The 20,087-nt window shown below is 40.6% G+C and overlaps 1 protein-coding gene across 1 annotated transcript; it reads left to right on the top strand.

Annotated features, from left to right (window-relative positions):
- The first annotated feature begins 538 nt into the window (after window positions 1-538).
- LOC128035491 (uncharacterized mitochondrial protein AtMg00310-like) lies at window positions 539-886 on the top strand. The gene has a single exon (XM_052625236.1). It carries the CDS (start codon window positions 539-541, stop codon window positions 884-886), a length of 348 nt encoding a protein of 115 aa, XP_052481196.1.
- The last annotated feature ends 19,201 nt before the right edge of the window (window positions 887-20,087 follow it).

The following is a 20,087-nucleotide window of genomic DNA, read 5'->3' on the forward strand; positions in this document are numbered from 1 at the left end:
TTGAAAGTTTGGGTTGAATGCTAAGTGTTGATTTTGGTATGTATATATATGTTGGTTGATTGGTACCATTTGGAAATTGTTGATTTGTGTCACTCATATGATTTTGATGCATGTGAGTAATGGTCTAAATGGTAAATTTATATTGACATAGTATAGGTCAAGAATGACATGTTTTGAGATGGAAATAAGTTAGTTGTGTATGGTTGATGTATGGCCAAATATGCATAAGTTTAGATGTGCTTAATGGTTTGTGATTGAGGTGCCTTATTGGCATAAGTTTAGATATGGGTTAGCGGTGTTACAGTTCTCATACAAGATTAATTATTGGTCAAAGGGACTCCTAGCCTACGAGGGTAGAGAAATCTTTATTAAATCAATTTTACAATCTTTGCCGACTTATACTTTGTTTATTTTCCTTGCACTTAAGGGATATGTGGAAGAGTTGCAAGCAAAGATGCGAAGGATGTGGTGGGCCTGTAAAGATAAACGACGTGGGTAGGCTATGTTAACTTGGGACAAAGTTTGCCTCTCGAAAGGAATGGGAGGGCTTGGTTTTAGAGACATTCGATTGTTTAACATAGCTCTCCTTGGCAGACAGGTGTGGAGGCTACTCACGGTCAAAGACACATTATGCTATAATGTTCTCAGCTCCAAATACTTTCCCGATGGTGACCTATTTCACTCCAAAAAGGTGGGAAAACCATCGTTTACTTGGAATAGCATTGCTATTGCTGCGAGGGATCTTAAAGTTGGCCTTGGGTGGCAAATAGAGAATGGTGGAAAGATTGATATCTACAAGGACAATTGGGCTTTCGAAGGGCTCAACGGCGAATTGATTTGCGACATCAGTCATATTGTCCATGAAAGAAAAGTGCACGAGATGTGAGATAATTAGAGGATGTACTGGAATCATAATAAAGTGCATGAGATATACGATAACTACATGGGGGAGTGTATATGCAACCTACCTTTCTTTCCCAATGGTCCGAAGGATAGCTTGATTTGGTTTCAAAACCCTCTTGGATCTTATACTTCTAAAATAACTTACTCGTGGCTCCTTCTTAAACAAGTGGGCATGGGGCCTCATAGAGTTTTCTAGAAAATGATTTGGAAACTTAAAACTCTCTCGAAGATCAGGGTTTTTGCATAGAGGCTGGGTCATGAGTGTTAGAGTAGTAACTAAAGTAGTCTGTTATAACTAAGAACGGTTACTGTTTAAGTAGTTAGTTTACAGTTAGTCTGTTAAACGGTTACGTACATATGACTATAAATGCATGAGCTTTCTGCATGCATTAATAATAAGAAGAATTTCCTTATTTCTTTCTTGTTTTTGTATTAGTTTAACATGGTATCAGAGGTAAACTCTTTTCTAATGATTTTTACCTGAAAATCTGCTGTGCGTTTTCGAAATGGCTTGCAATTCTGCTGATGGTGTTATTAATAGTAGGCTATTCTCTACAAAGAAGATTAGCATTCTTCTTGATGATAGTAACTACTTGCTTTGGAGACAACAGGTACTCTTGGCAGTCAAGACGCATAAACTTCAACGTTTCTTGGACGAACAAGATCCTCCCACCCAGTTTCTTGCCGATGAAAATGGTGGTTGTTGTGAGAATCCAGATTTTGTTCACTTTGAGCAACAGGATAGTGCTCTTGCATCATGGTTGTTATCTTCTATCAGTTAATCTGTTCTGCCTCATTTGATTGGCATGGATACAAGTGCAAAGATTTGGAAGGCACTTGTCACTCTGTATGGCAGCAAAACTACTTCCAAGTTAATGTTTTATCGTCGGACCTTGCATTCCCAGCGTAAGGGTGAGCTGAGCATGAAAGACTTCTTGGTCAAGATTAAAGGCTGTTGTGGTCATCTTGCAAGCTGTGGTGAGATTATCAGTGAGCATGAGCACATCACTGTGATTTTAAATGGTCTTTCGCCCGACTATGAGTCTATCATTACAATTGTAACATCAAGTCAAGTGCCTTACACCGTTCAAGGGGTTATGTCCATGCTTCTTGATGCTGAAGCTCGACAATGACTCGTGAATCTTGAAATATCGAGTTCCGCTAATATGGTATCTCATCAGTCATCTGACTCTACAGGGTCTAGTGGCTCAATCCCTTCCTATAACTCATCATCTACGATTCGGGGGCGTGGGCGTGGTCGTTCTCACTCACAAATCCAAAGTCAGTTGTGTGGAAGGGCCGGTCATCTGGTTGACCGCTGCTATCATAGGTTTGATTCGTCTTACAAAAGTAACAACTATAGGCCCCCCACAAGCAAATGTCTGTATGGTTGGGTCCAGTACTTCTGCTTCACCCTGGTTCTCTCCTTCTCAGCCTCAATGGAGTCCACCAGGTTGGTGTCTTCCTACTCATCCATCATCTATTTGGACTAATCCATTTGTTGGTAGTCCTTCGCAGCAGGCCCCTGTACAAACCCCATCTCAGGCGTACATAGCAACACCTGAAACAGTAGCCGATAATTCTTGGTATCCAGATTCAGGTGCCACACATCATTTGACAAATTCGACTAGTTCCATTGGTGATAGTCAACCCTTCAAAGGACCAGGTAAGGTATTTGTTGGAAATGGTTTAGCTTTACCTGTTGTGTCTACTGGACAGTTGTCCTTATCTACTCAATCTCGACCTCTATACATGCGTTCATTGCTACTCGTTCCTGGCATTACTAAGAATCTCTTATCTGTCTCCAAGTTTGCTAAAGATAATCAGGTCATGTTTGAATTTTTCCCTAATCAGTGCCAGGTGCGTGATTTGAAGACAAGGGAGGTTTTACTTCATGGCTCTGTTAATCAAGGGTTGTACAGACTTCATGTTAATCCATCTGCTTGGGTACATGTGTCTTCTAAGTCTGCTCAGTGTTTCATGTCCAGTGTCAGACTTCCTCTTAGTGTTTGGCACTATCGATTAGGACATCCCTGTCGTGCAAAGCTTACTAAAGCACTTATACGATGTAATGTTCAGTTTTCTGATAGCAATAAATTTGTTGATTGTACTGCTTGTCATCTTGGTAAGGAATGTAAGCTTCCATTTTCAAAATCATCTACTACATATACATCGCCTCTACAGCTGGTTGTGGTTGATGTTTGGGGACCAGCTCCGATTGTCTCTAATGGGTTTCGATATTATGTTGCCTTTACTGATGCCTATTCTCGGTGTACTTGGCTCTATATTTTGAAGAACAAATCTGATGTCTTCAATGTGTTTCCACAGTTTCATCGCCAAGTTGAAAGAACACTTGGTACAAAGCTCAAGTCTTTACAAACAGATGGGGGAGGGGAGTTTCAGGCATTGAAGAGTTATTTAAACCAACAGGGCATCATGCATCGTCTCACTTGTCCATACACGTCAGCTCAGAATGGCCTTGTTGAGCGCAAACATCGACATATTGTTGAATCAGGGCTTTCGATGTTAGCTCATGCTTCAATGCCCTTGCTATTTTGGAATGAAGCTTTCTGCAGTGCTGTGTTCTTGATCAACAGGTTACCCTCTCATCCGTTGGGTGATACCTCACCATATGAAAAATTATTTCAAACAATGCCTAACTACTCCTACTTTAAAATCTTTGGCTGTTTATGCTTTCCCAACCTTAGGCCATTCACCAAGTCAAAACTACAATTTCGATCAACACCATGTGTTTTTCTTGGTTACTCCCCTTACCATAAAGCTTATAAATGTAGAGATTCCAATGGTAAAGTCTATGTCACCCGTCATGTCACCTTTAATGAAAATGTTTTTCCATACAACACTTCTTTTCTAGCAACTAAATCATCTACTACACCTACTCCACACGTCAGTACTAAGCTTTTAGTTCTACCTACTCCCCATAAACCGTGTCCAAGTACTCTGCCTACACCTCCACCTATTACCACGTCTACTTCTACTACACCTGTCCTGTCACAATCAATATCCACCCCACATGCTTCCACCCATAATATCCCACATAGTCAACCTACTCCATCCACATCACCTATGACAACTTCCCAACAACAAGTTCCTTCTTCATAACCTGCGTCTATGACATCTTTACCTCAACAACCAGTACACCCACTTCCACATCCACCTGTTAACATCTATAAAATGGTAACCAGAAGTAAAGCTGGGATTTTCAGGCCGAAAGCATACCTTAGCATGACAGATTCTTCATCCAGTGATGATCCTCCTGACATTCATACAGCAATGACATTTGAGTGTTGGCAGAAAGCAGTTTACAATGAATTGCAAGCTTTGACTCGCAATAATACATGGACCCTGTGTTCTCTCCCAGAAAATCAAAGAGCAGTAGGGTGCAAATGGTTGTTTAAAGTTAAAAGAAAGTCTGATGGATCCATTGACAGATACAAGGCTCGGTTAGTTGCAAAAGGTTTTTCTCAACATACAGGGTTTGACTTCCATAATACGTATAGTCCGGTAGTGCGAGCTTCTACCATTCGCACTGTTCTTTCACTTGCAGTTATGCAGAGGTGGTCTCTACGGCAAGTCGATATAAACAATGCGTTTCTTAATGGCGAGCTCACTGAAGAAATATACATGGAACAACCTCCTGGCTTTGAAGTTCCTGGTGTTGCTGGTCAAAAGTTGGTTTGCAAGCTAAACAAAGCTCTATATGGGCTGAGACAAGCTCCCCGTGCCTGGTTTCAGACTCTTAAGGAGTATCTCATGACGCAACTCAGTTTTCTTGGATCCAAAGCTGATTCTTCTTTGTTCATACAGGTGTCTGAAGGAAAGCATCTCTTACTTATGGTTTACGTCGATGATATTGTGATCATTGGCAGTCATGAACAAGATATAGAAGATGTTGTTCGTCGTCTTCATGGCAAGTTTGCCCTTAAGGACATGGGAGAACTTAGTTTCTTCTTGGGAATAAAGGTTCAAAGCACGTCCCAGGGATTGATACTAAGCTAGAAGACATATGTTATAGACCTCCTTGAGAAAACTGGAATGCATGGAGCAGCAGCAACACCAACGCCTATGGTAAGCATTCCCAAGCTAGTAGCCTCAGATGGTAGCCTGCCTTTCTCTGATGTGCACCTGTATAGAAGTGTTGTCGGTATGCTACAGTATGTGTGTATTACCCGACCCGATTTATCATTTTGTACTAATAAACTTTGTTAGTACATGAGTGCTCCAAGTGAAACTCACTGGAAAGCAGTCAAACGAGTCTTACGATATTTAGCAGGCACCATGGATCATGGACTATGCCTTACAGCAGGACCACGAGAACTGGTGGCTTACTCTGATGCTGACTGGGCCTCATCTGTTGAAGATCGTCGGTCTACATCTGGGTATGTGGTATATCTTAGTCCAAATCCTGTGACCTGGTGTTCAAAGAAATAGACAGTAGTGTCTCGGTCATCTGCTGAAGCAGAATATCGCAGCTTGGCTAACTGCGTGTCTGAACTATTATGGATCCAACAGTTGCTGAATGAAGTTAAAATGCCAATGTCCAAGGTGCCAATCATCTGGTGCGACAATTCCTCCACAGTGTCTGTTGTTGAGAATCCCACACATCACACCAAGATGAAGCATGTTGAAATAGACCATCACTTTGTTCGTGAGAAGATTTTTGCTGGTTGCCTACAAGTTAATTTTGTTCCTTCAACTCAACAAATTGCAGATGTCCTCACAAAACCAATCACACCGAAGCTGTTTTCAAACTTCAGACATGCTCTTAGAGTTTTAACGTCAAAGGAACTTTGTAACTCAAAAGTCAAACAAGCAGAGGGAATGTTAGAGTAGTAACTAAAGCAGTCTGTTATAACTAAGAACGGTTACTATTTAAGTAGTTAGTTTACAGTTAGTCTGTTAAACGGTTACGTACGTATGACTATAAATGCATGAGCTTTCTGCATGCATTAATAAGAAGAAGAATTTCCTTATTTCTTTCTTGTTTTTGTATTAGTTTAACAATGAGCTCCTCCCTACGAAAGATAAGATCGCCTCAATTCGTCAGATTGCTGATAGGGAGTGCTTTAGATGCGGTGATAAGAGAGAAACCCTTTTTCATGCCCTTAAGGATTGCCCAAATGCTCGAGCCATTCTCACCATTGAGGGCCTCGATGGGAGAATTCTTTGTAACGACTATTCTAGCTGCACCAACTAGCTGGAAGAGGCGATGAGGTTGCTGGATAAGAAAGCCATGGTTGATTTCAGTACCATTTTATGGAAAAACTGGAATAATTGTAATAACATGCTTTTTCCTGGAAAGGAGGAAGCTGCTTGGGTAATCTGAGAGAGAGCTAAAAGTCTTAGCAAGGAGTTCCGTATTCACAACATAATCAATAGGCCAATATTACCGATTCAAACTGCTGTAAAAAAAATGGGAGAAGCCGCCGAATAATAAAATGAAGATTAACTTTTATGCAGCTATTATTAACGACAAAATAGGGTTTGGTGTTATCGCACGTGACTCAAAGGGTTTTGTTATTGGCGGGAGCTGCGGGTTTAAAGAGGATAAGTTGCAGGCTGAGTAGGCTAAATTCTAGGCACTTGAAGAGAGCACTAAGGTTGTGAGATCCCTGAACATAGCGAAAGCTATCTTGGAAATGGACTGCGCAAGCTTGGCAAACAAAATTAAGAATCAGAGAGTGGATATCACAATCATGGGGCAACATGTTAATGATTTGTTTAAATCCATGGATATGGTCAACAATGTGGAATTCAAATGAGTCCATTGCAATTGTAATAATTGCAATTGTAATAAGGCTAGGAACTTTTGAGCAATTATGCTATTACAAATAATTGTAACTTGAGTTTTGGGATGGATTACTTTACCGCAATCCATCATTTTGTAATGGTTGATGCTATTAATTGATGTTGACCTTTTAGGTCTTTTGTCAAAAAAAATGTCGCCTGGTAGCGTATACTTTTAATGCGAATTTGCTCCTGCGATTTTCTTTCTTGTTTTTGTTTATTGGAGTCCGTCTTTGTTCTTTTATTAGAACAATTGGACGATATAGGTGTTGTTTTGGGCGTCCCTGCAATGTGAGGTTTTCAAGGCTGTTAGTTTCTATTACTTCGAGGTTTCGTTTTCGGTGGCGATTAACGTGGAAGCAGTAGCTACGGCTACTTTGCGGCCAAGAGTGCATTGGGGTTTGGTGGCTTTCTTGATAAGTTTTTTTTTTTGTCTTTTTCTTCTGTTTCTGTCTTCTTTTTTCTTTTTTCGATTTCTTGCATGATTCTACGTTTCTTGCATGGTGTCCGTACTTCTGCATGTTGACGAAACAAGGTCAGTTGACTTTTCTACATGTTTTTGAGTCGATGAAACGAGTTTTCTCGGTTTTCTACAGCTCTGCATTAATTACGACTGTGTTTATCATTACTTTAATGACTATATCTGCTTTTACATGTTTATGTAATCTTAAAATTTAGGGTTTTTTGGCTGTGTTTACTGTTTTTCTCTTCTTTTGGTTTCCTCATTAAAATTGATATTTTTCTTCTTCTTTCTGATTTGATCGTTTTTAACATTACTTTTATTGGTTTCTCTGATTTTCTTTTCGTGGTTTTGTATAGTGTATATCGTCATTGCTGTTCCTGGTCGTTTCTCGTATGCTCTTAAAGATCGTTTTTTTTTTCTTGTTGTCAGTAGGTTTTTCATTACTGCTTTAAGAGCTTTTGCCTGATTCTGTAATCTTTATTTGTTTTTCCTTGCCTTTTAGTTTCGGTTTTTTTGGTTTTCTTGCCGTTATTTCTCTCTTCTTGGGTGGTTTGTTGTTTCATGGTTTTGTTATAGTTGGCTTCTGGATTGCGTTGAGTCCCCTGGTTTCGCTTGAATCTTTTTCTTTCATTATGGTTGAAGACATAAATGAGTTGCTGGAAAGACTGAATTTCTCTGAAGAGAAATCTATAAGGGTGATAAGTACGAATAAGAATGAAGCTAATACCCATGGTTATGAAGCGTGGGCTGTGGGAAAGATCATGGCAAAGGAGAAAATAAACAGAGAGGCTATGTATCGGGTTCTAAAATCGCTATGGTTCACAAAGGAAGAAATTAGTTTTGTTGCTCTAAATGGAGGAGTGATCTTGGTTAAATTTGGTAATATCGAAGATAGAACGAGAATACTAAATCTGATGCCATGGCTGTTTGGCCAATGCCTATTTGCGATGTTACCTTTCATCAAGGGCCAAGAGATAGATGCTTACGAGTTCAATATTACACCCTTATGGATAAGGATTTACAATATCCCCTTGGAGCATATGGTCAGACAAGTAGCTATTGATGTGGGGAAGGCGATAGGGGAAGTGGTGGCTAATGGAGGGTGGACTGAGTTTATAAGACTAAGGGTAAAAGTTGATGTGCTACGACCTTTGCAAAGGGTTGTTCACTTGGTTGGAAGGGAAGGAACTGAGACTATATCTGCCATCAACTATGAAAGACTGCCAACATTTTGCTATTTTTACGGCCTCATAGGACATACCATACAAAAATGCACCAAAAAAAATGAACAGATAGAAACAAATAACCTAAATTTCCAGCATGGGAGTTGGTTTAAAGCACAAATAGGAGGATTTACCCAAAACAGAGGAAATTGGAGAAATGGGATCGAAATCTTGGATAAGCCGACAAATTCTAATGAAGCGAATAACGAGAGCAAGACTCGAACTAGGGAAGAAAATGAGATTCTGACACAAAAAGGAAAAGCAAGGGATGGAGATGAAGGTTCAGAATCCAACTCGCCCCTGGAAAAACGATTATCTAAGTCAGCTTGTGAAGGAGGGGTAGAATACAATGTAAAAGAAAAAGATTAAAGGGAAACAATTGTTAAAATTGTCCATTCCATAATATCAAAAGCTTACAAACTATTTATAGGCTATAGTCTACCCTTTAAAACAACAAAAAAATTGAAAATATTAATATATAATAATAGCACCAATGACTCTTGACCTTTCATTCTCCTAAAAGAAAAAACTACTAATTTAAACCCATTATAAAAACAACATAACTCTTGACCTTTCATAACTCTTGACCTTTCATATAACATAACTCTATTTCATTTAAGTTTATTCAACAAAATTCCCCTGTAAACTTAAATGCTTCTGCTATCCTTTATGCCGATTAATTTCTTGTAGTTGTCAAAGAGTACCATCGGTAGCGATTTTCTGAAGATAATCGCGACTTGGTCCCGACTTGCCACATGCACTAATTTCACACTTCCTTCCTTTACATGATCTCGAATGAAATGAAAACGAATGTCAATGTGTTTGCTTCTTTCATGATTCATTGGGTTCTTTGCCAACTCAATCGCTGATTTATTGTCAACTCGTATCTCAGTTGCACCGAGTTGTTATTGCTCCAACTCACCCAACAAATTTCTGAGCCATATAGCATGACACACACTCCAAGACGCTGCCACATATTCAGCTTCACATGTCGATAGTGTCACGATTGGTTGCTTCTTTGAAAGCCAAGCAAATGTTGTGTTACCCATAAAGAACACATATCCCGATGTACTTTTCCGATCATCTAAGTCTCCGCACCAATCACTGTCGGAATACCCAATCAACTTGTAATCTTCCATATTTGAATAGAATAACCCGAGTGACACCGTTTCTTGACTGTACCGTAGGATTTGCTTTAAAGCCTTCCAATGTGAATAAACCGGCTTCTCCATGAACTGACTTGCAATGCCAACACTTAGCGAAATGTCAGGCCTTGTGCAAGTGAGATAGCGAAGGCTTCCCACCAAAATCTGGTATTTACTTGCGTCGACTCGTTCTCTTCCATCGAATTTCGAGAGTTTTACACCTGGTTCCATTGGTGTTGATACCGGGTTGCAATGTGTCATCTTGTACTTCTTCAAAATTTCCTTTGCGTATGCCTCATGTGACACAAAAATACCTGTCCTTTCTTGTCTAACCTCCAAACCAAGGAAAAATTTCATTAAACCCAAATCTGTCATTTCGAATTCCTGTGTCATTTTGCTCTTAAAATCTAGTATCATCTCACCATTTTTCCCCATAAAAATGAGGTCATCGACATAAAGAGCAACAAATAACATATTACCTCCATTCTTCTTCACGTAGAGGGCATGTTCATAGAGACATTGTTTGAACCCATTCTCCTTGAAGTATGTATCAATACGAGTATTCCATGCCCGCGGTGCTTGCTTCAACCCGTAAAGTGCCTTCTTCAATTTTAGCACCTTCTTCTCCTCTCTATTTTTTATGTACCCAGGTGGTTGTTCGATGTAGACTTCTTCTTCGAGCACACCATTCAAGAATACCGACTTGACATCCATTTGAAATATCGGCCATTTAAATTGAGTCGCTTGTGCAAAGGGCAATCAGATTGTCTCCATTCTTACAACGGGAGCAAATACCTCATCATAATCGATCCCCTCCTTTTGCTTATATCCTTTTGCAACAAGTTGCACATTGTATCGTTCTAACTCGCCTTGAACATTCATCTTTCTTTTAAACACCCACTTCACACCAATGGGTTGACTTCCTTTCGACAATTCCGTTAACTCTCATGTGTTGTTGCGGTCAATTGCTTTAATCTCCTCATCCATAGCAGTTTGCCACTTCTTGTCTCGCACCGCCTCTTCAAAACTTATAATCTCGGAATCTGCCAAAAGACATACAATATGTACCTCATTTGTTGAATCATACAAATCTTGTAAACTTCGCATTTTTGGTTGTTGCGGTTCATCTTCATCATCTGTAATTTCAGGATTTGCCGGTATGATTGTTGGTGTAGCTATTGATGATCCTCCATCTTTGATGATAACCTCCGTTAAGTTATTCCAATCCCACTCGCTTGCTTCATTAAATCGTACATCACGACTTACCACAACCTTCTTACTTATCGGGTCGAGTAGCTTGTATCCTTTTGTTTTCTCATCATACCCAATAAAAATAAACCTTTTGCTTTTGTCTTCAAGTGTCGTTCTTTGTTGATCCGGTACATGTGCATAGGCCTCACTACCGAATACTTTGAGATGAGAAACTGATGGTTTTTGTCCGCTCCAAGCCTCTTGTGGTGTTTGATCATCCAACTTCACATGTGGACATCGATTTTGCACATAGATGACACATTGCACAGCTTCCGCCCAAAATTCTTTCAGCATCTTCTTATTCTTGGGCATTGATTGAACCATGTCGAGAACAGTCCGGTTCTTCCTCTCGGCCACACCTTTTTGTTGGGGTGAGTACGGTGCGGTTAGGAATCGTCCTATGCCTTGCTCCTCACAATACTCCATGAAAGCCGTCGAAGTATACTCGCCACCTCTATCAGATCGTACAGATTTGATGTGTCTACCAATTGCTTTTTCCACCATCACTTTGAACTTTTTGAACACCTCGAATGCCTCAGATTTTTCTTTAAGAAAATAAACTCAAGTTTTTCGTGAGAAATCATCGATAAAAGAAATGAAATACCTTTTACCGCTAAAAGGTTCAGGGGTGATTGGTCCACATATGTCAGTATGAATCAATTTGAGAAGTTGCTTAGCCCGATATTCTTCTTTCTTTTGAAATGAAATTCTCGCATGCCTACCAAGCACACATTCTTCACAAAATTTTCCCTCATAGTCCATATCTGGTAGCCCATGCACCATGTTCTTCTTCGCCAACTCGTTTAGACCACCATAATGTAGATGGCCAAAACGGAGATGCCACAGCGACGCCTTGTCTTCAACATCGACTTGCAAACATTTTCCTCGAACGCTTTTCAAATTCAACTTGAACATGCAATTTCTCTCCATTTCAACTAAAGCGACCAAACGCCCTTCCTTATCTTTCAAGTGTAACACCCGATCTTTTATGAATACCGATTAACCTTTTTCCATGAGTTGCCCCATACTCAAAATGTTACTCTTGAGGTCTGATACGTAATACATATCTTGGATTGACCCAACTAACCCATCCTGTTGTAAATAACAAACGGTACCTTGACCTTTTACCTCAACCTTCGACGAATCTCCAAATGTCACATGTCCGTTTCAACCTTTTGCATTTCTTGGAATAGGTGCTTGAGCCCGCACATATGGCTGCTTGCACCCATGTCAAGGTACCATACCATGTTGTTGTTGGTGTTGACTTCGTTGTGTGCCATCAAGAGAAAATCTTCTTTTGCCTCCTCATTTTCTGTGGTTAGGTTAGTTGTCTCTTCCACCTTTTTTGAGATGCGACATTCTTTCGCGAAATGTCCCGCCTTACCACAATTGTAACACTTATCAGAGTTACAATCCTTCGCATAGTGACCATATTTGCCACACTTGTAGCACTCGACATTGGAATAATTCGACCATCCGCCTCTTCCACGACCATGTCTTCCTCCACGCCAATTTTGTTGGTTTGAATGCTTATTTTCCTCATAATTCCCTTTTTGACCTTGGCCTTTTCCACTACGACCATTTCCTCGATCTCCATGACCACGACCTCTACCTCGAAAACTTTGAAAATAGAGAACTTTTTCATCTTTGATTGATGTATTGGTTTGAAGTGCTTACTCAAGTGTCTTCTCTTTCTTCTTCTTCTTACGTTGTTCATGTGCCTCGAGAGAACCGATGAGTTCATCGACTGTGAGCGTTACTAGATGCTTTGACTCTTCTATGGCACATACGACATTCTCGAAACTGTCAGCTAATGATCTCAAAATCTTCTCCAGAACTCGTGCATCGGTTAACGCTTCTCCGTTTCGGTTGAGTTGGTTCGCCACGGTTTGAACACGCGTGATGTAGTCGGAGACACCTTCTGATTCCTTCATCTTCACGCCTTCCAGCCCACCACGAAGATTTTGAAGGCGGACTTGTTTAACTCTGTCGGCTCCTTTGTAAACCTGTACTAAAATGTACCATGCTTCTTTTGAAGTTGTCGCACTTGCAATCTTCTCAAAGCCCGACTCGTCAACAGCTCGAAATAACATGTACAATGTCGCCTTATCTTTCGATCGCATTTCTTTCAACGCCTTGTTTTGAGCCGCCGTATATCCTGCAGTAGTTGTCGGTTCTACCAAACCTTCTTGGACCACCTCCCAACCATCTTGAGACCCGAGCAGAGCTTTCATTTGGATGCTCCAATTCTCATAGTTCACCTTTGTTAGTCGAGGCAATGGCACATTACTAGTCACACTCTCCATAGCTCATATACCAAATTGTTAAAATTGTTCATTCCATAATATCAAAAGCTTACAAACTATTTATAGGCTATAGTCTAACCTTTAAAACAACAAAAAAACTGAAAATATTAATATATAATAATAGCACCAATGACTCTTGACCTTTCATTCTCCTAAAAGAAAAAACTACTAATTTAAACCCATTAAAAAAACAACATAACTCTTGACCTTTCATATAACATAACTCTATTTCATTTAAGTTTATTCAACAACAACGGAGAGAACAACAAAGAGAGCCCTTCTAGAATTGTTCGAAGAAAGCGTATGGATTGCCTTTCACCTTGTAAGGCAGTGGCTGGCGATCAGCCCCGTCAAGAGCCATGAAGTTCTTCTGTTGGAACTGTTGAGGGCTTGGAAACCCTTCAATAGTTCGAGAGCTCAAGCAACTTCTCGTCGTAAATAGTCCTGATATGGTATTTTCATGCAAAATGAAAATGCATGCTAATAATCTCGTATTCAAAATTTGTGTAGGATAACTGGATGCTTGGCGGTGAGCTCGAAAGGTCGTAGTGGTGGTCTGGCGATGCTGTGGAAAGATAGAGTTGATGTGGTTAGAGCAACCATATTGATTCGACTGTGAGCATGGAAAACCATAGTAACATTAGGTTTATGGGGGATCTTGGGATATTCTAAAAAGGGTGGGTAGATTTGTTAGGGAAGATTGGCTTGTGGATGGGGACTTTAATGCTGTCATAGATGATACTGAAAAATAAAGAGGTGGTAGGAAGCCTAGGGTTCACTTGGAAGAGTTTAGGGATGTCCTGGAGGAGTTGGCTCTTGTTGACATAAAAATCGACAGGGGTTGGTTTACTTGGGTTAATAACCGAGAGGGTAGTGACTTGGTCAAAAGAAGGCTGGATCGTTTTGTTATGTCTGCTAACGCTATCTCTAATCTCCCTTTCATTGTGACAAACGTGATTGGGCAGGATAAATCAGACCATGACGCAGTGATGATGGATACTATGGGGCGGAAGCCTAGGGAGGATCTCAAAGACCCTAGACTCTTCTTCAAATTCGATGCATGCTGGGCTAAAGATAGGGTGGCCAAAGATATAATTAAAATTGCTTGGAGTAGAAGTGGTATAAACATTATGGAAAAATTTGAGAGGGTTTGTGAGGAGCTTGGTCCTTGGCAGCACAATAGGTATAGAAAGATGACAAATAATATTCAAAAATTGACTGTATGGATCGAAAAGATAATCGACGACCCTTATGAGATGTCTAATGCTGATAGCTTGAAAGAGGCTCCTATTAAGTTGAGGCCCCTTTACGCCGAAGAGGAAGGGTACTAGGCGCAAAGGTCAATGATAAGATGGCTCAAAGAAGGGGATAGAAACACTGGATATTTTCACGTTCGGGCTACTAGCAGATTGAAAAAAAAATAAAATTGATCGTTTAAAGAATCTTAATGGTATATGGATGAACGATACAAAAGATATTTGCAATGCGGTAGGGGACTATTTTCACAATTTATTTAAGACGAGTGCTCCTTCTAATGCTGAGATCAATATGAGCTATATTCAGAAATCTGTTACACAGGATGTTAATAACATGTTGGTCAAGAAGTTCACGGATGAGGAGATCCTTGAAGCTTTTAACCAAATGGATCCACGTAAAGCCCAGGGGATTGATGGCCTCTCGGGTATTTTCTTTAAAGAAAATTTATAGGTGGTGGGTAAAGATGTTTTTAATCTCTGTCATGAAAAATTAGATGGTAACAAAAACATTTCTTTCATAAAAAAAAATGGTTATTGTTCTTATTCCTAAGATTAAAAATCCAGTGGACATGTTTAACTTTTGACCTATTAGCTTGTGCAGGGTGAAATACAAAATTATCGCAAAGACATTAAGGAACCGTATGAAGGAAGCTCTCCCTCTTTGCATTAATCAAAATCAAAGTGCCTTTATCTTGGGTCATATGATCCATGACAACATTTTTATTGTGCATGAGTTGATGCACTACCTCTAAAGCTCTAAAAATGGGCCGAATAAAGGTTTCGTTGTTAAGCTCGATATGAGCAAGGCGTATGACCGGGTGGAGTGGAATTTCCTCGAAAAAGTCATAGAAAATTTAGGTTTTGAAGATGTTTGGGTTGATAAAATTATGAGATGTGTTCAGTCGGTGAAATATGTGATTAAGTGTAATATGTTACTTTCGGAGACCATTGTTCCGGAGAGGGGTCTTTGACAAAGGGACCCCCTTTCCCTCTTATCTCTTCTTATTTTGCATGGAGGCCTTATTGAGAATGCTTCATTGCGCTCATCATACCAGTCCTATTCGTGGTATTTGGGCTAGCAAAAATGGCCCTCGCATAAATCATTTATTTTTCGCAGACGATGCCCTCCTCTTTATTAGAAATTAAAAAGGGGAAGTTGATGCTTTTTTGAAGAATCATAAGGATTTTGAACATGTTTCAAGTTAACAAATAAATCTTAACAAGTCTATGGTATTTTTTAGCCCAAATACCCCCATGAACCAAACACAACAATTTGGTAATGTGCTTCGCATGAGAGTTGTTGACCACTTGGATAACTATCTTGGTTTACCTCTTCATGTTGGAAAGAAAAAGTCCTTACCTTGTTGTAGTATTCTTAACCGTTTTTCATGTAGGATTAACAGCTGGTCAAATAGACTTCTCTCTTATGGTGGTAGAGAAGTTTTTGTTAAATCAATTCTTCAAGCACTACCTACTTATGCACTCACTGTTTTCCTTGCTCCTAGTGTCACGGACTAGAGTGCAAGGCCTGTGACCGTTACACAAGATGCGCCCCATGGAGGTCTATCGATTAAATGGGGAACATTTAGCCCTCGAGAGCTGGCCTGATTCAAAGAACTATTAAAGAAGCCTGTCAGATTGAAGCCTGGTTAGCTTGATAAGGAAGACATGGAAACTTAGGCTAATATGGTAACTAATCTTAGAAGATAGAGGGAATCATATCTTATAAAGATTAGATTAGATTTGATATGACATATCTTGTAAATCCCTAAAATAAAGGGATATGGTTAATCTCGTCCGTCGATGTAAATGTATCTTGACCGTCGGTTTTGTGGGAGCTCAACTATAAATAGAGAGCCTCCCCCTCATTTGTAATCATTCCATTGTATGTTGAATTCTTAAGAGAAATAGAATTCTGAGAGCATTTACTCAAACTCCTTGTGTGCATTCTTTTCTGTGGCTTTCTGTGGTTATTTAGTTTAGCTTCTTTTGGCATAAATCGCTTCCGCTCTTCAATTTGGTGCCTTGGAGGAGTTATTAAGGAATCCTCACTTAAGTTAAGGCTAACTTAGGCGAGTTTGGACGAACGGATCGCCTAAGGCCGCACGGATCGTAAGAGAAAACTCTAGCCCCGTGACAGTTGGTGTCAGAGCTTTTGGTTCGAAGGCACTGTTGGGATGTCGAAGGAAGTTGTTGGTCAGAGTGAGCCAATAGAGACTCGAGGAAGGGCCAAAAAAATGAGTCGATCAAGGGACTTATTGTCAGCTTTGGAGGATCGAGTCGTCACTCTCGAGGAGTCCATGGGGGACGTTAAGGAGAGGATCGACGATGTCGATGATAGACACAATGATGGGTTACAAACATTGCAAGAGCAGCTCAGGGAATTTGTGTGGGATACTATCGGTTCCTCGGATAATAAGCTGGCTGGAAAGGACGATGCTCTCGAGGCTATGGTGACAGCTTTGAAGGAGGAGATCAATGAGCTTAAGGGAGAGCTCAAGATTTTCAAGGCTGCCGTAGGGAATGGAATGTTGGCTTCAAAGCCGAAGCCACAAGCGATGGATGTGCCCAAGCCGAAGGCGTTTAAAGGGGCAAGTTCCGTAAGTGAAGTGGACAACTTTCTTTGGGCCATGGAGCAATACTTTCGTGTGATGAACATCGAGGATGATGTCAAAAAGGTAAATACTATTGCTATGTATTTCACTGTTATTGCTTTGTTATGGTGGCGACGTAGGTCCACTGATGTGAGACGTGGTGGGACTGGAATTGGGACTTGGAAGGAGTTCCAAAGTGAATTTAAAGCACAATTTTACCCCGAGTATGCCGATGATGAAGCTCGAGCAAAGTTGCGACGGCTAATGCAACGAGGCACGCTTAGGGAGTATGTGCGGGAGTTCAGTGAACTCATGCCCAAGATCTCTGATTTGAGCGAGAAAGAAGCATTTTTCTCCTTTACAGATGGGTTGAAACCATGGGCGAAGCAAGAATTGCAACGTCGAGGAGTTCGAGAACTTACCAATGCCATGATGGTAGCGGAGTCCATAGTGGAACTTGCTCTGAGAAGGGACATGTTTGAATCTTCCATGCCCAACAGGAGGGGTAATGGTGGGTACCATGAGGAGGATGAAGATGGACAAAGCTATGATGGCAATGGTAGTAGCATTGATGGTGATGATAGGAACCCACGAAATGGGAAGTGGAGACCTAATAGCCCGAAAGAAAGGAGGGGAAAGTTACGGTGCTACTTTTGTAAGGGACCGCACATGAAGAGGGATTGCCCAAAGGTATCTTCAGTTTCGGCTATCAAAAGAAATGATGAGTCGGAAGAGGCGAAGCCTATTGAGGGAAATCCATCGAGGGTCAATTCGATAGTGCTCATTCCTAAGAAGAGGAATGGTAAGGAAGGGTTGATGTTTGTAGACATCAACATTGCGGGTCAGAATCGGAGTGCTCTTATTGATACGGGAGCATCGGACTTGTTCATATAAGAAAAGGCTGCAAAGAAGCTTAGTCTACCGATTAAGAAATCAAATAAAAAGATCAAACAGTAAATTCTGAAGAAGCCCCAACTATGGGAGTAGTTCAAAATGTCGAGCTACAAATCGGCGAATGGAAGGGCAAGGAAGATTTTGAGGTAATCCAATTAGATGATTACGATTATGTACTTGGCTTAAACTTTCTTGATAGGATTCAGACAGTTCTGTATCCATGGGCCGATAAAATTCATATTATCACTGGTCCGTTAACAAAAATTGTTGTGTCAGTGCATCGAGATATGAAGGTGGGGGCAAAGGTGTTGTCATCAATCCAACTAGTCGAGGATGTTTCGTATGGGAGGAACATTGACTTGATAGAACAGAAAGTTATGAAAGCTCCTTCGGAAGTGTTTGTGGCGCAATAATTCGATATGAAGCCTGCAGATTCAACTGTAGAGCCGGCACCTTTGGGAAAGGTGGGTTGTGCATCGGGCTTCAAGAAAAAGGGAGCGATGTAAAAATAGTCGGGACGAGTAAATGCTGCGAGTAAGGTACATTGTAAACACTTTGATAGTGTTTTGAATTCTGACTTGTTGGCTTGGCAACGTCGTAGGGGCCCTTTCAAAGTTGATGAACAAGGAGGCCAAGGGACCATGGGCAATACGAAGCCAAGATGTGAGAATCAAGATGATTCAAGAGAGAACAAGTCAAATTTGGGGCAAGTTAGAGCGGAGACTTATTGCCAACAAGATGTACCAATGAGTGCAACGGTTCAAGTGAAGATGCGATGGAAGCAGAGGCAAAGGTTCCGAGCGAAGGGACAACCTGATCACAAGGCAAGTCAAGGAGAAGCCAAGGCATCGAGAGGGTTCAAAGGTGAATCAAGTCAGTGCCATTCGGAAGTCGCAATGAGGGCATTGCGAGAATAAGTGGAGAAGAATGTCACGGGCTAAAGTGCAAGGCCCGTGACCGTTACATAAGATGTGCCCCATGGAGGTCTATCAATTAGATGGGGAACATTTAGCCCTTGAGAGCTGGCCCGATTCAAAGAACTATTGGAGAAGCCTGTCAGATTGAAGCCTGGTTGGCCCGAAATGAAGACATGGCAATTTAGGCTAATATGGTAACTAATCTTAGAAGATAGGGGGAATCATATCTTGTAAAGATTAGATTAGATTTGATATGGCATATCTTGTAAATCCCTAAAATAAAGGGATATGATTAATCTCGTCCGTCGATGTAAATGTATCTTGACTGTCGGTTTTGGGGAGCTCAACTATAAATAGAGAGCCTCCCTCTCATTTGTACTCATTCCATTGTATGTTGAATTCTTAAGAGAAATAGAATTCTGAGAGCATTTACTCAAACACCTTGTGTGAATTCTTTTCTGTGGCTTTCTGTTGTTCTTTGGTTTAGCTTCTTTTGGCATAAATCGCTTTCGCTCTTCAATTTGGTGCCTTAGAGGAGTTCTTAAGGAATCCTCACTTGAGTTAAGGCTGACTTAGGCTAGTTTTGATGAACGGATCGCCTAAGGCCGCACGGATCACAAGAGAAAACTTTAGCCCTGTGACACTAGGGGTACCATTGAGGAGGCGCAATCAAAGATTTGAAGGATGTGATGGGCTTGAAAAGATAAAGACCTTGGATGGGCTATACTTGCATGGGATAAAGTCTGCCGCCTTAAGGGTATGGGAGGGTTGGGTTTAGAGACATTTGGCATTTCAATATAACTCTCCTTGGTAGACATGTCTGGAGGTTGCTCACGAACAAAGATATATTATGTTTTCAAGTTCTTAGTTCAAAATATTTCATCGATGGTGACCTGTTCCACCCCAAAAATGTGGATAAACTATCTTACACATAGAGCATCATTGCTACTGCTGCTAGGACTCTCGAAAAAGGCTTTGGATGGCAGGTGGGTGATGGGAAAAATATTGATATTTGTACAGACAATTGAGGTTTTGAGGGGTTAAATAGTGATTCTATAACCAGTAATGGTTAGCACATTCATGAGAGAAAAGGGCATGAGCTTTGGACAGATGATTGTATGAGATGGAACAAAACTAGAGTCATTAAAATTTATGACAATTACATGGGGGACCATATTTGTAATCTACCTATCATCTCTAATAGTCTGAAGGACTGTAAGGTCTGGTTCCAGAATTATCATGGTTTTTACACGTCAAAATTAGCGTATTCTTGGCTTCTTCTTCAGCAGGTGGGCCTAAGTCCTCATTTTTTCTTTTGGAAGACCAT

The sequence above is a fragment of the Gossypium raimondii genome, chromosome 12, assembly GCF_025698545.1.
Source record: "Gossypium raimondii isolate GPD5lz chromosome 12, ASM2569854v1, whole genome shotgun sequence".
Taxonomy (NCBI): domain Eukaryota; kingdom Viridiplantae; phylum Streptophyta; class Magnoliopsida; order Malvales; family Malvaceae; genus Gossypium; species Gossypium raimondii.

Coding starts and splice junctions, on each gene's coding strand:
- LOC128035491 (XM_052625236.1), top strand. CDS start 539: ATGGGAGGGCTTGGTTTTAGAGACATTCGATTGTTTAACATAGCTCTC.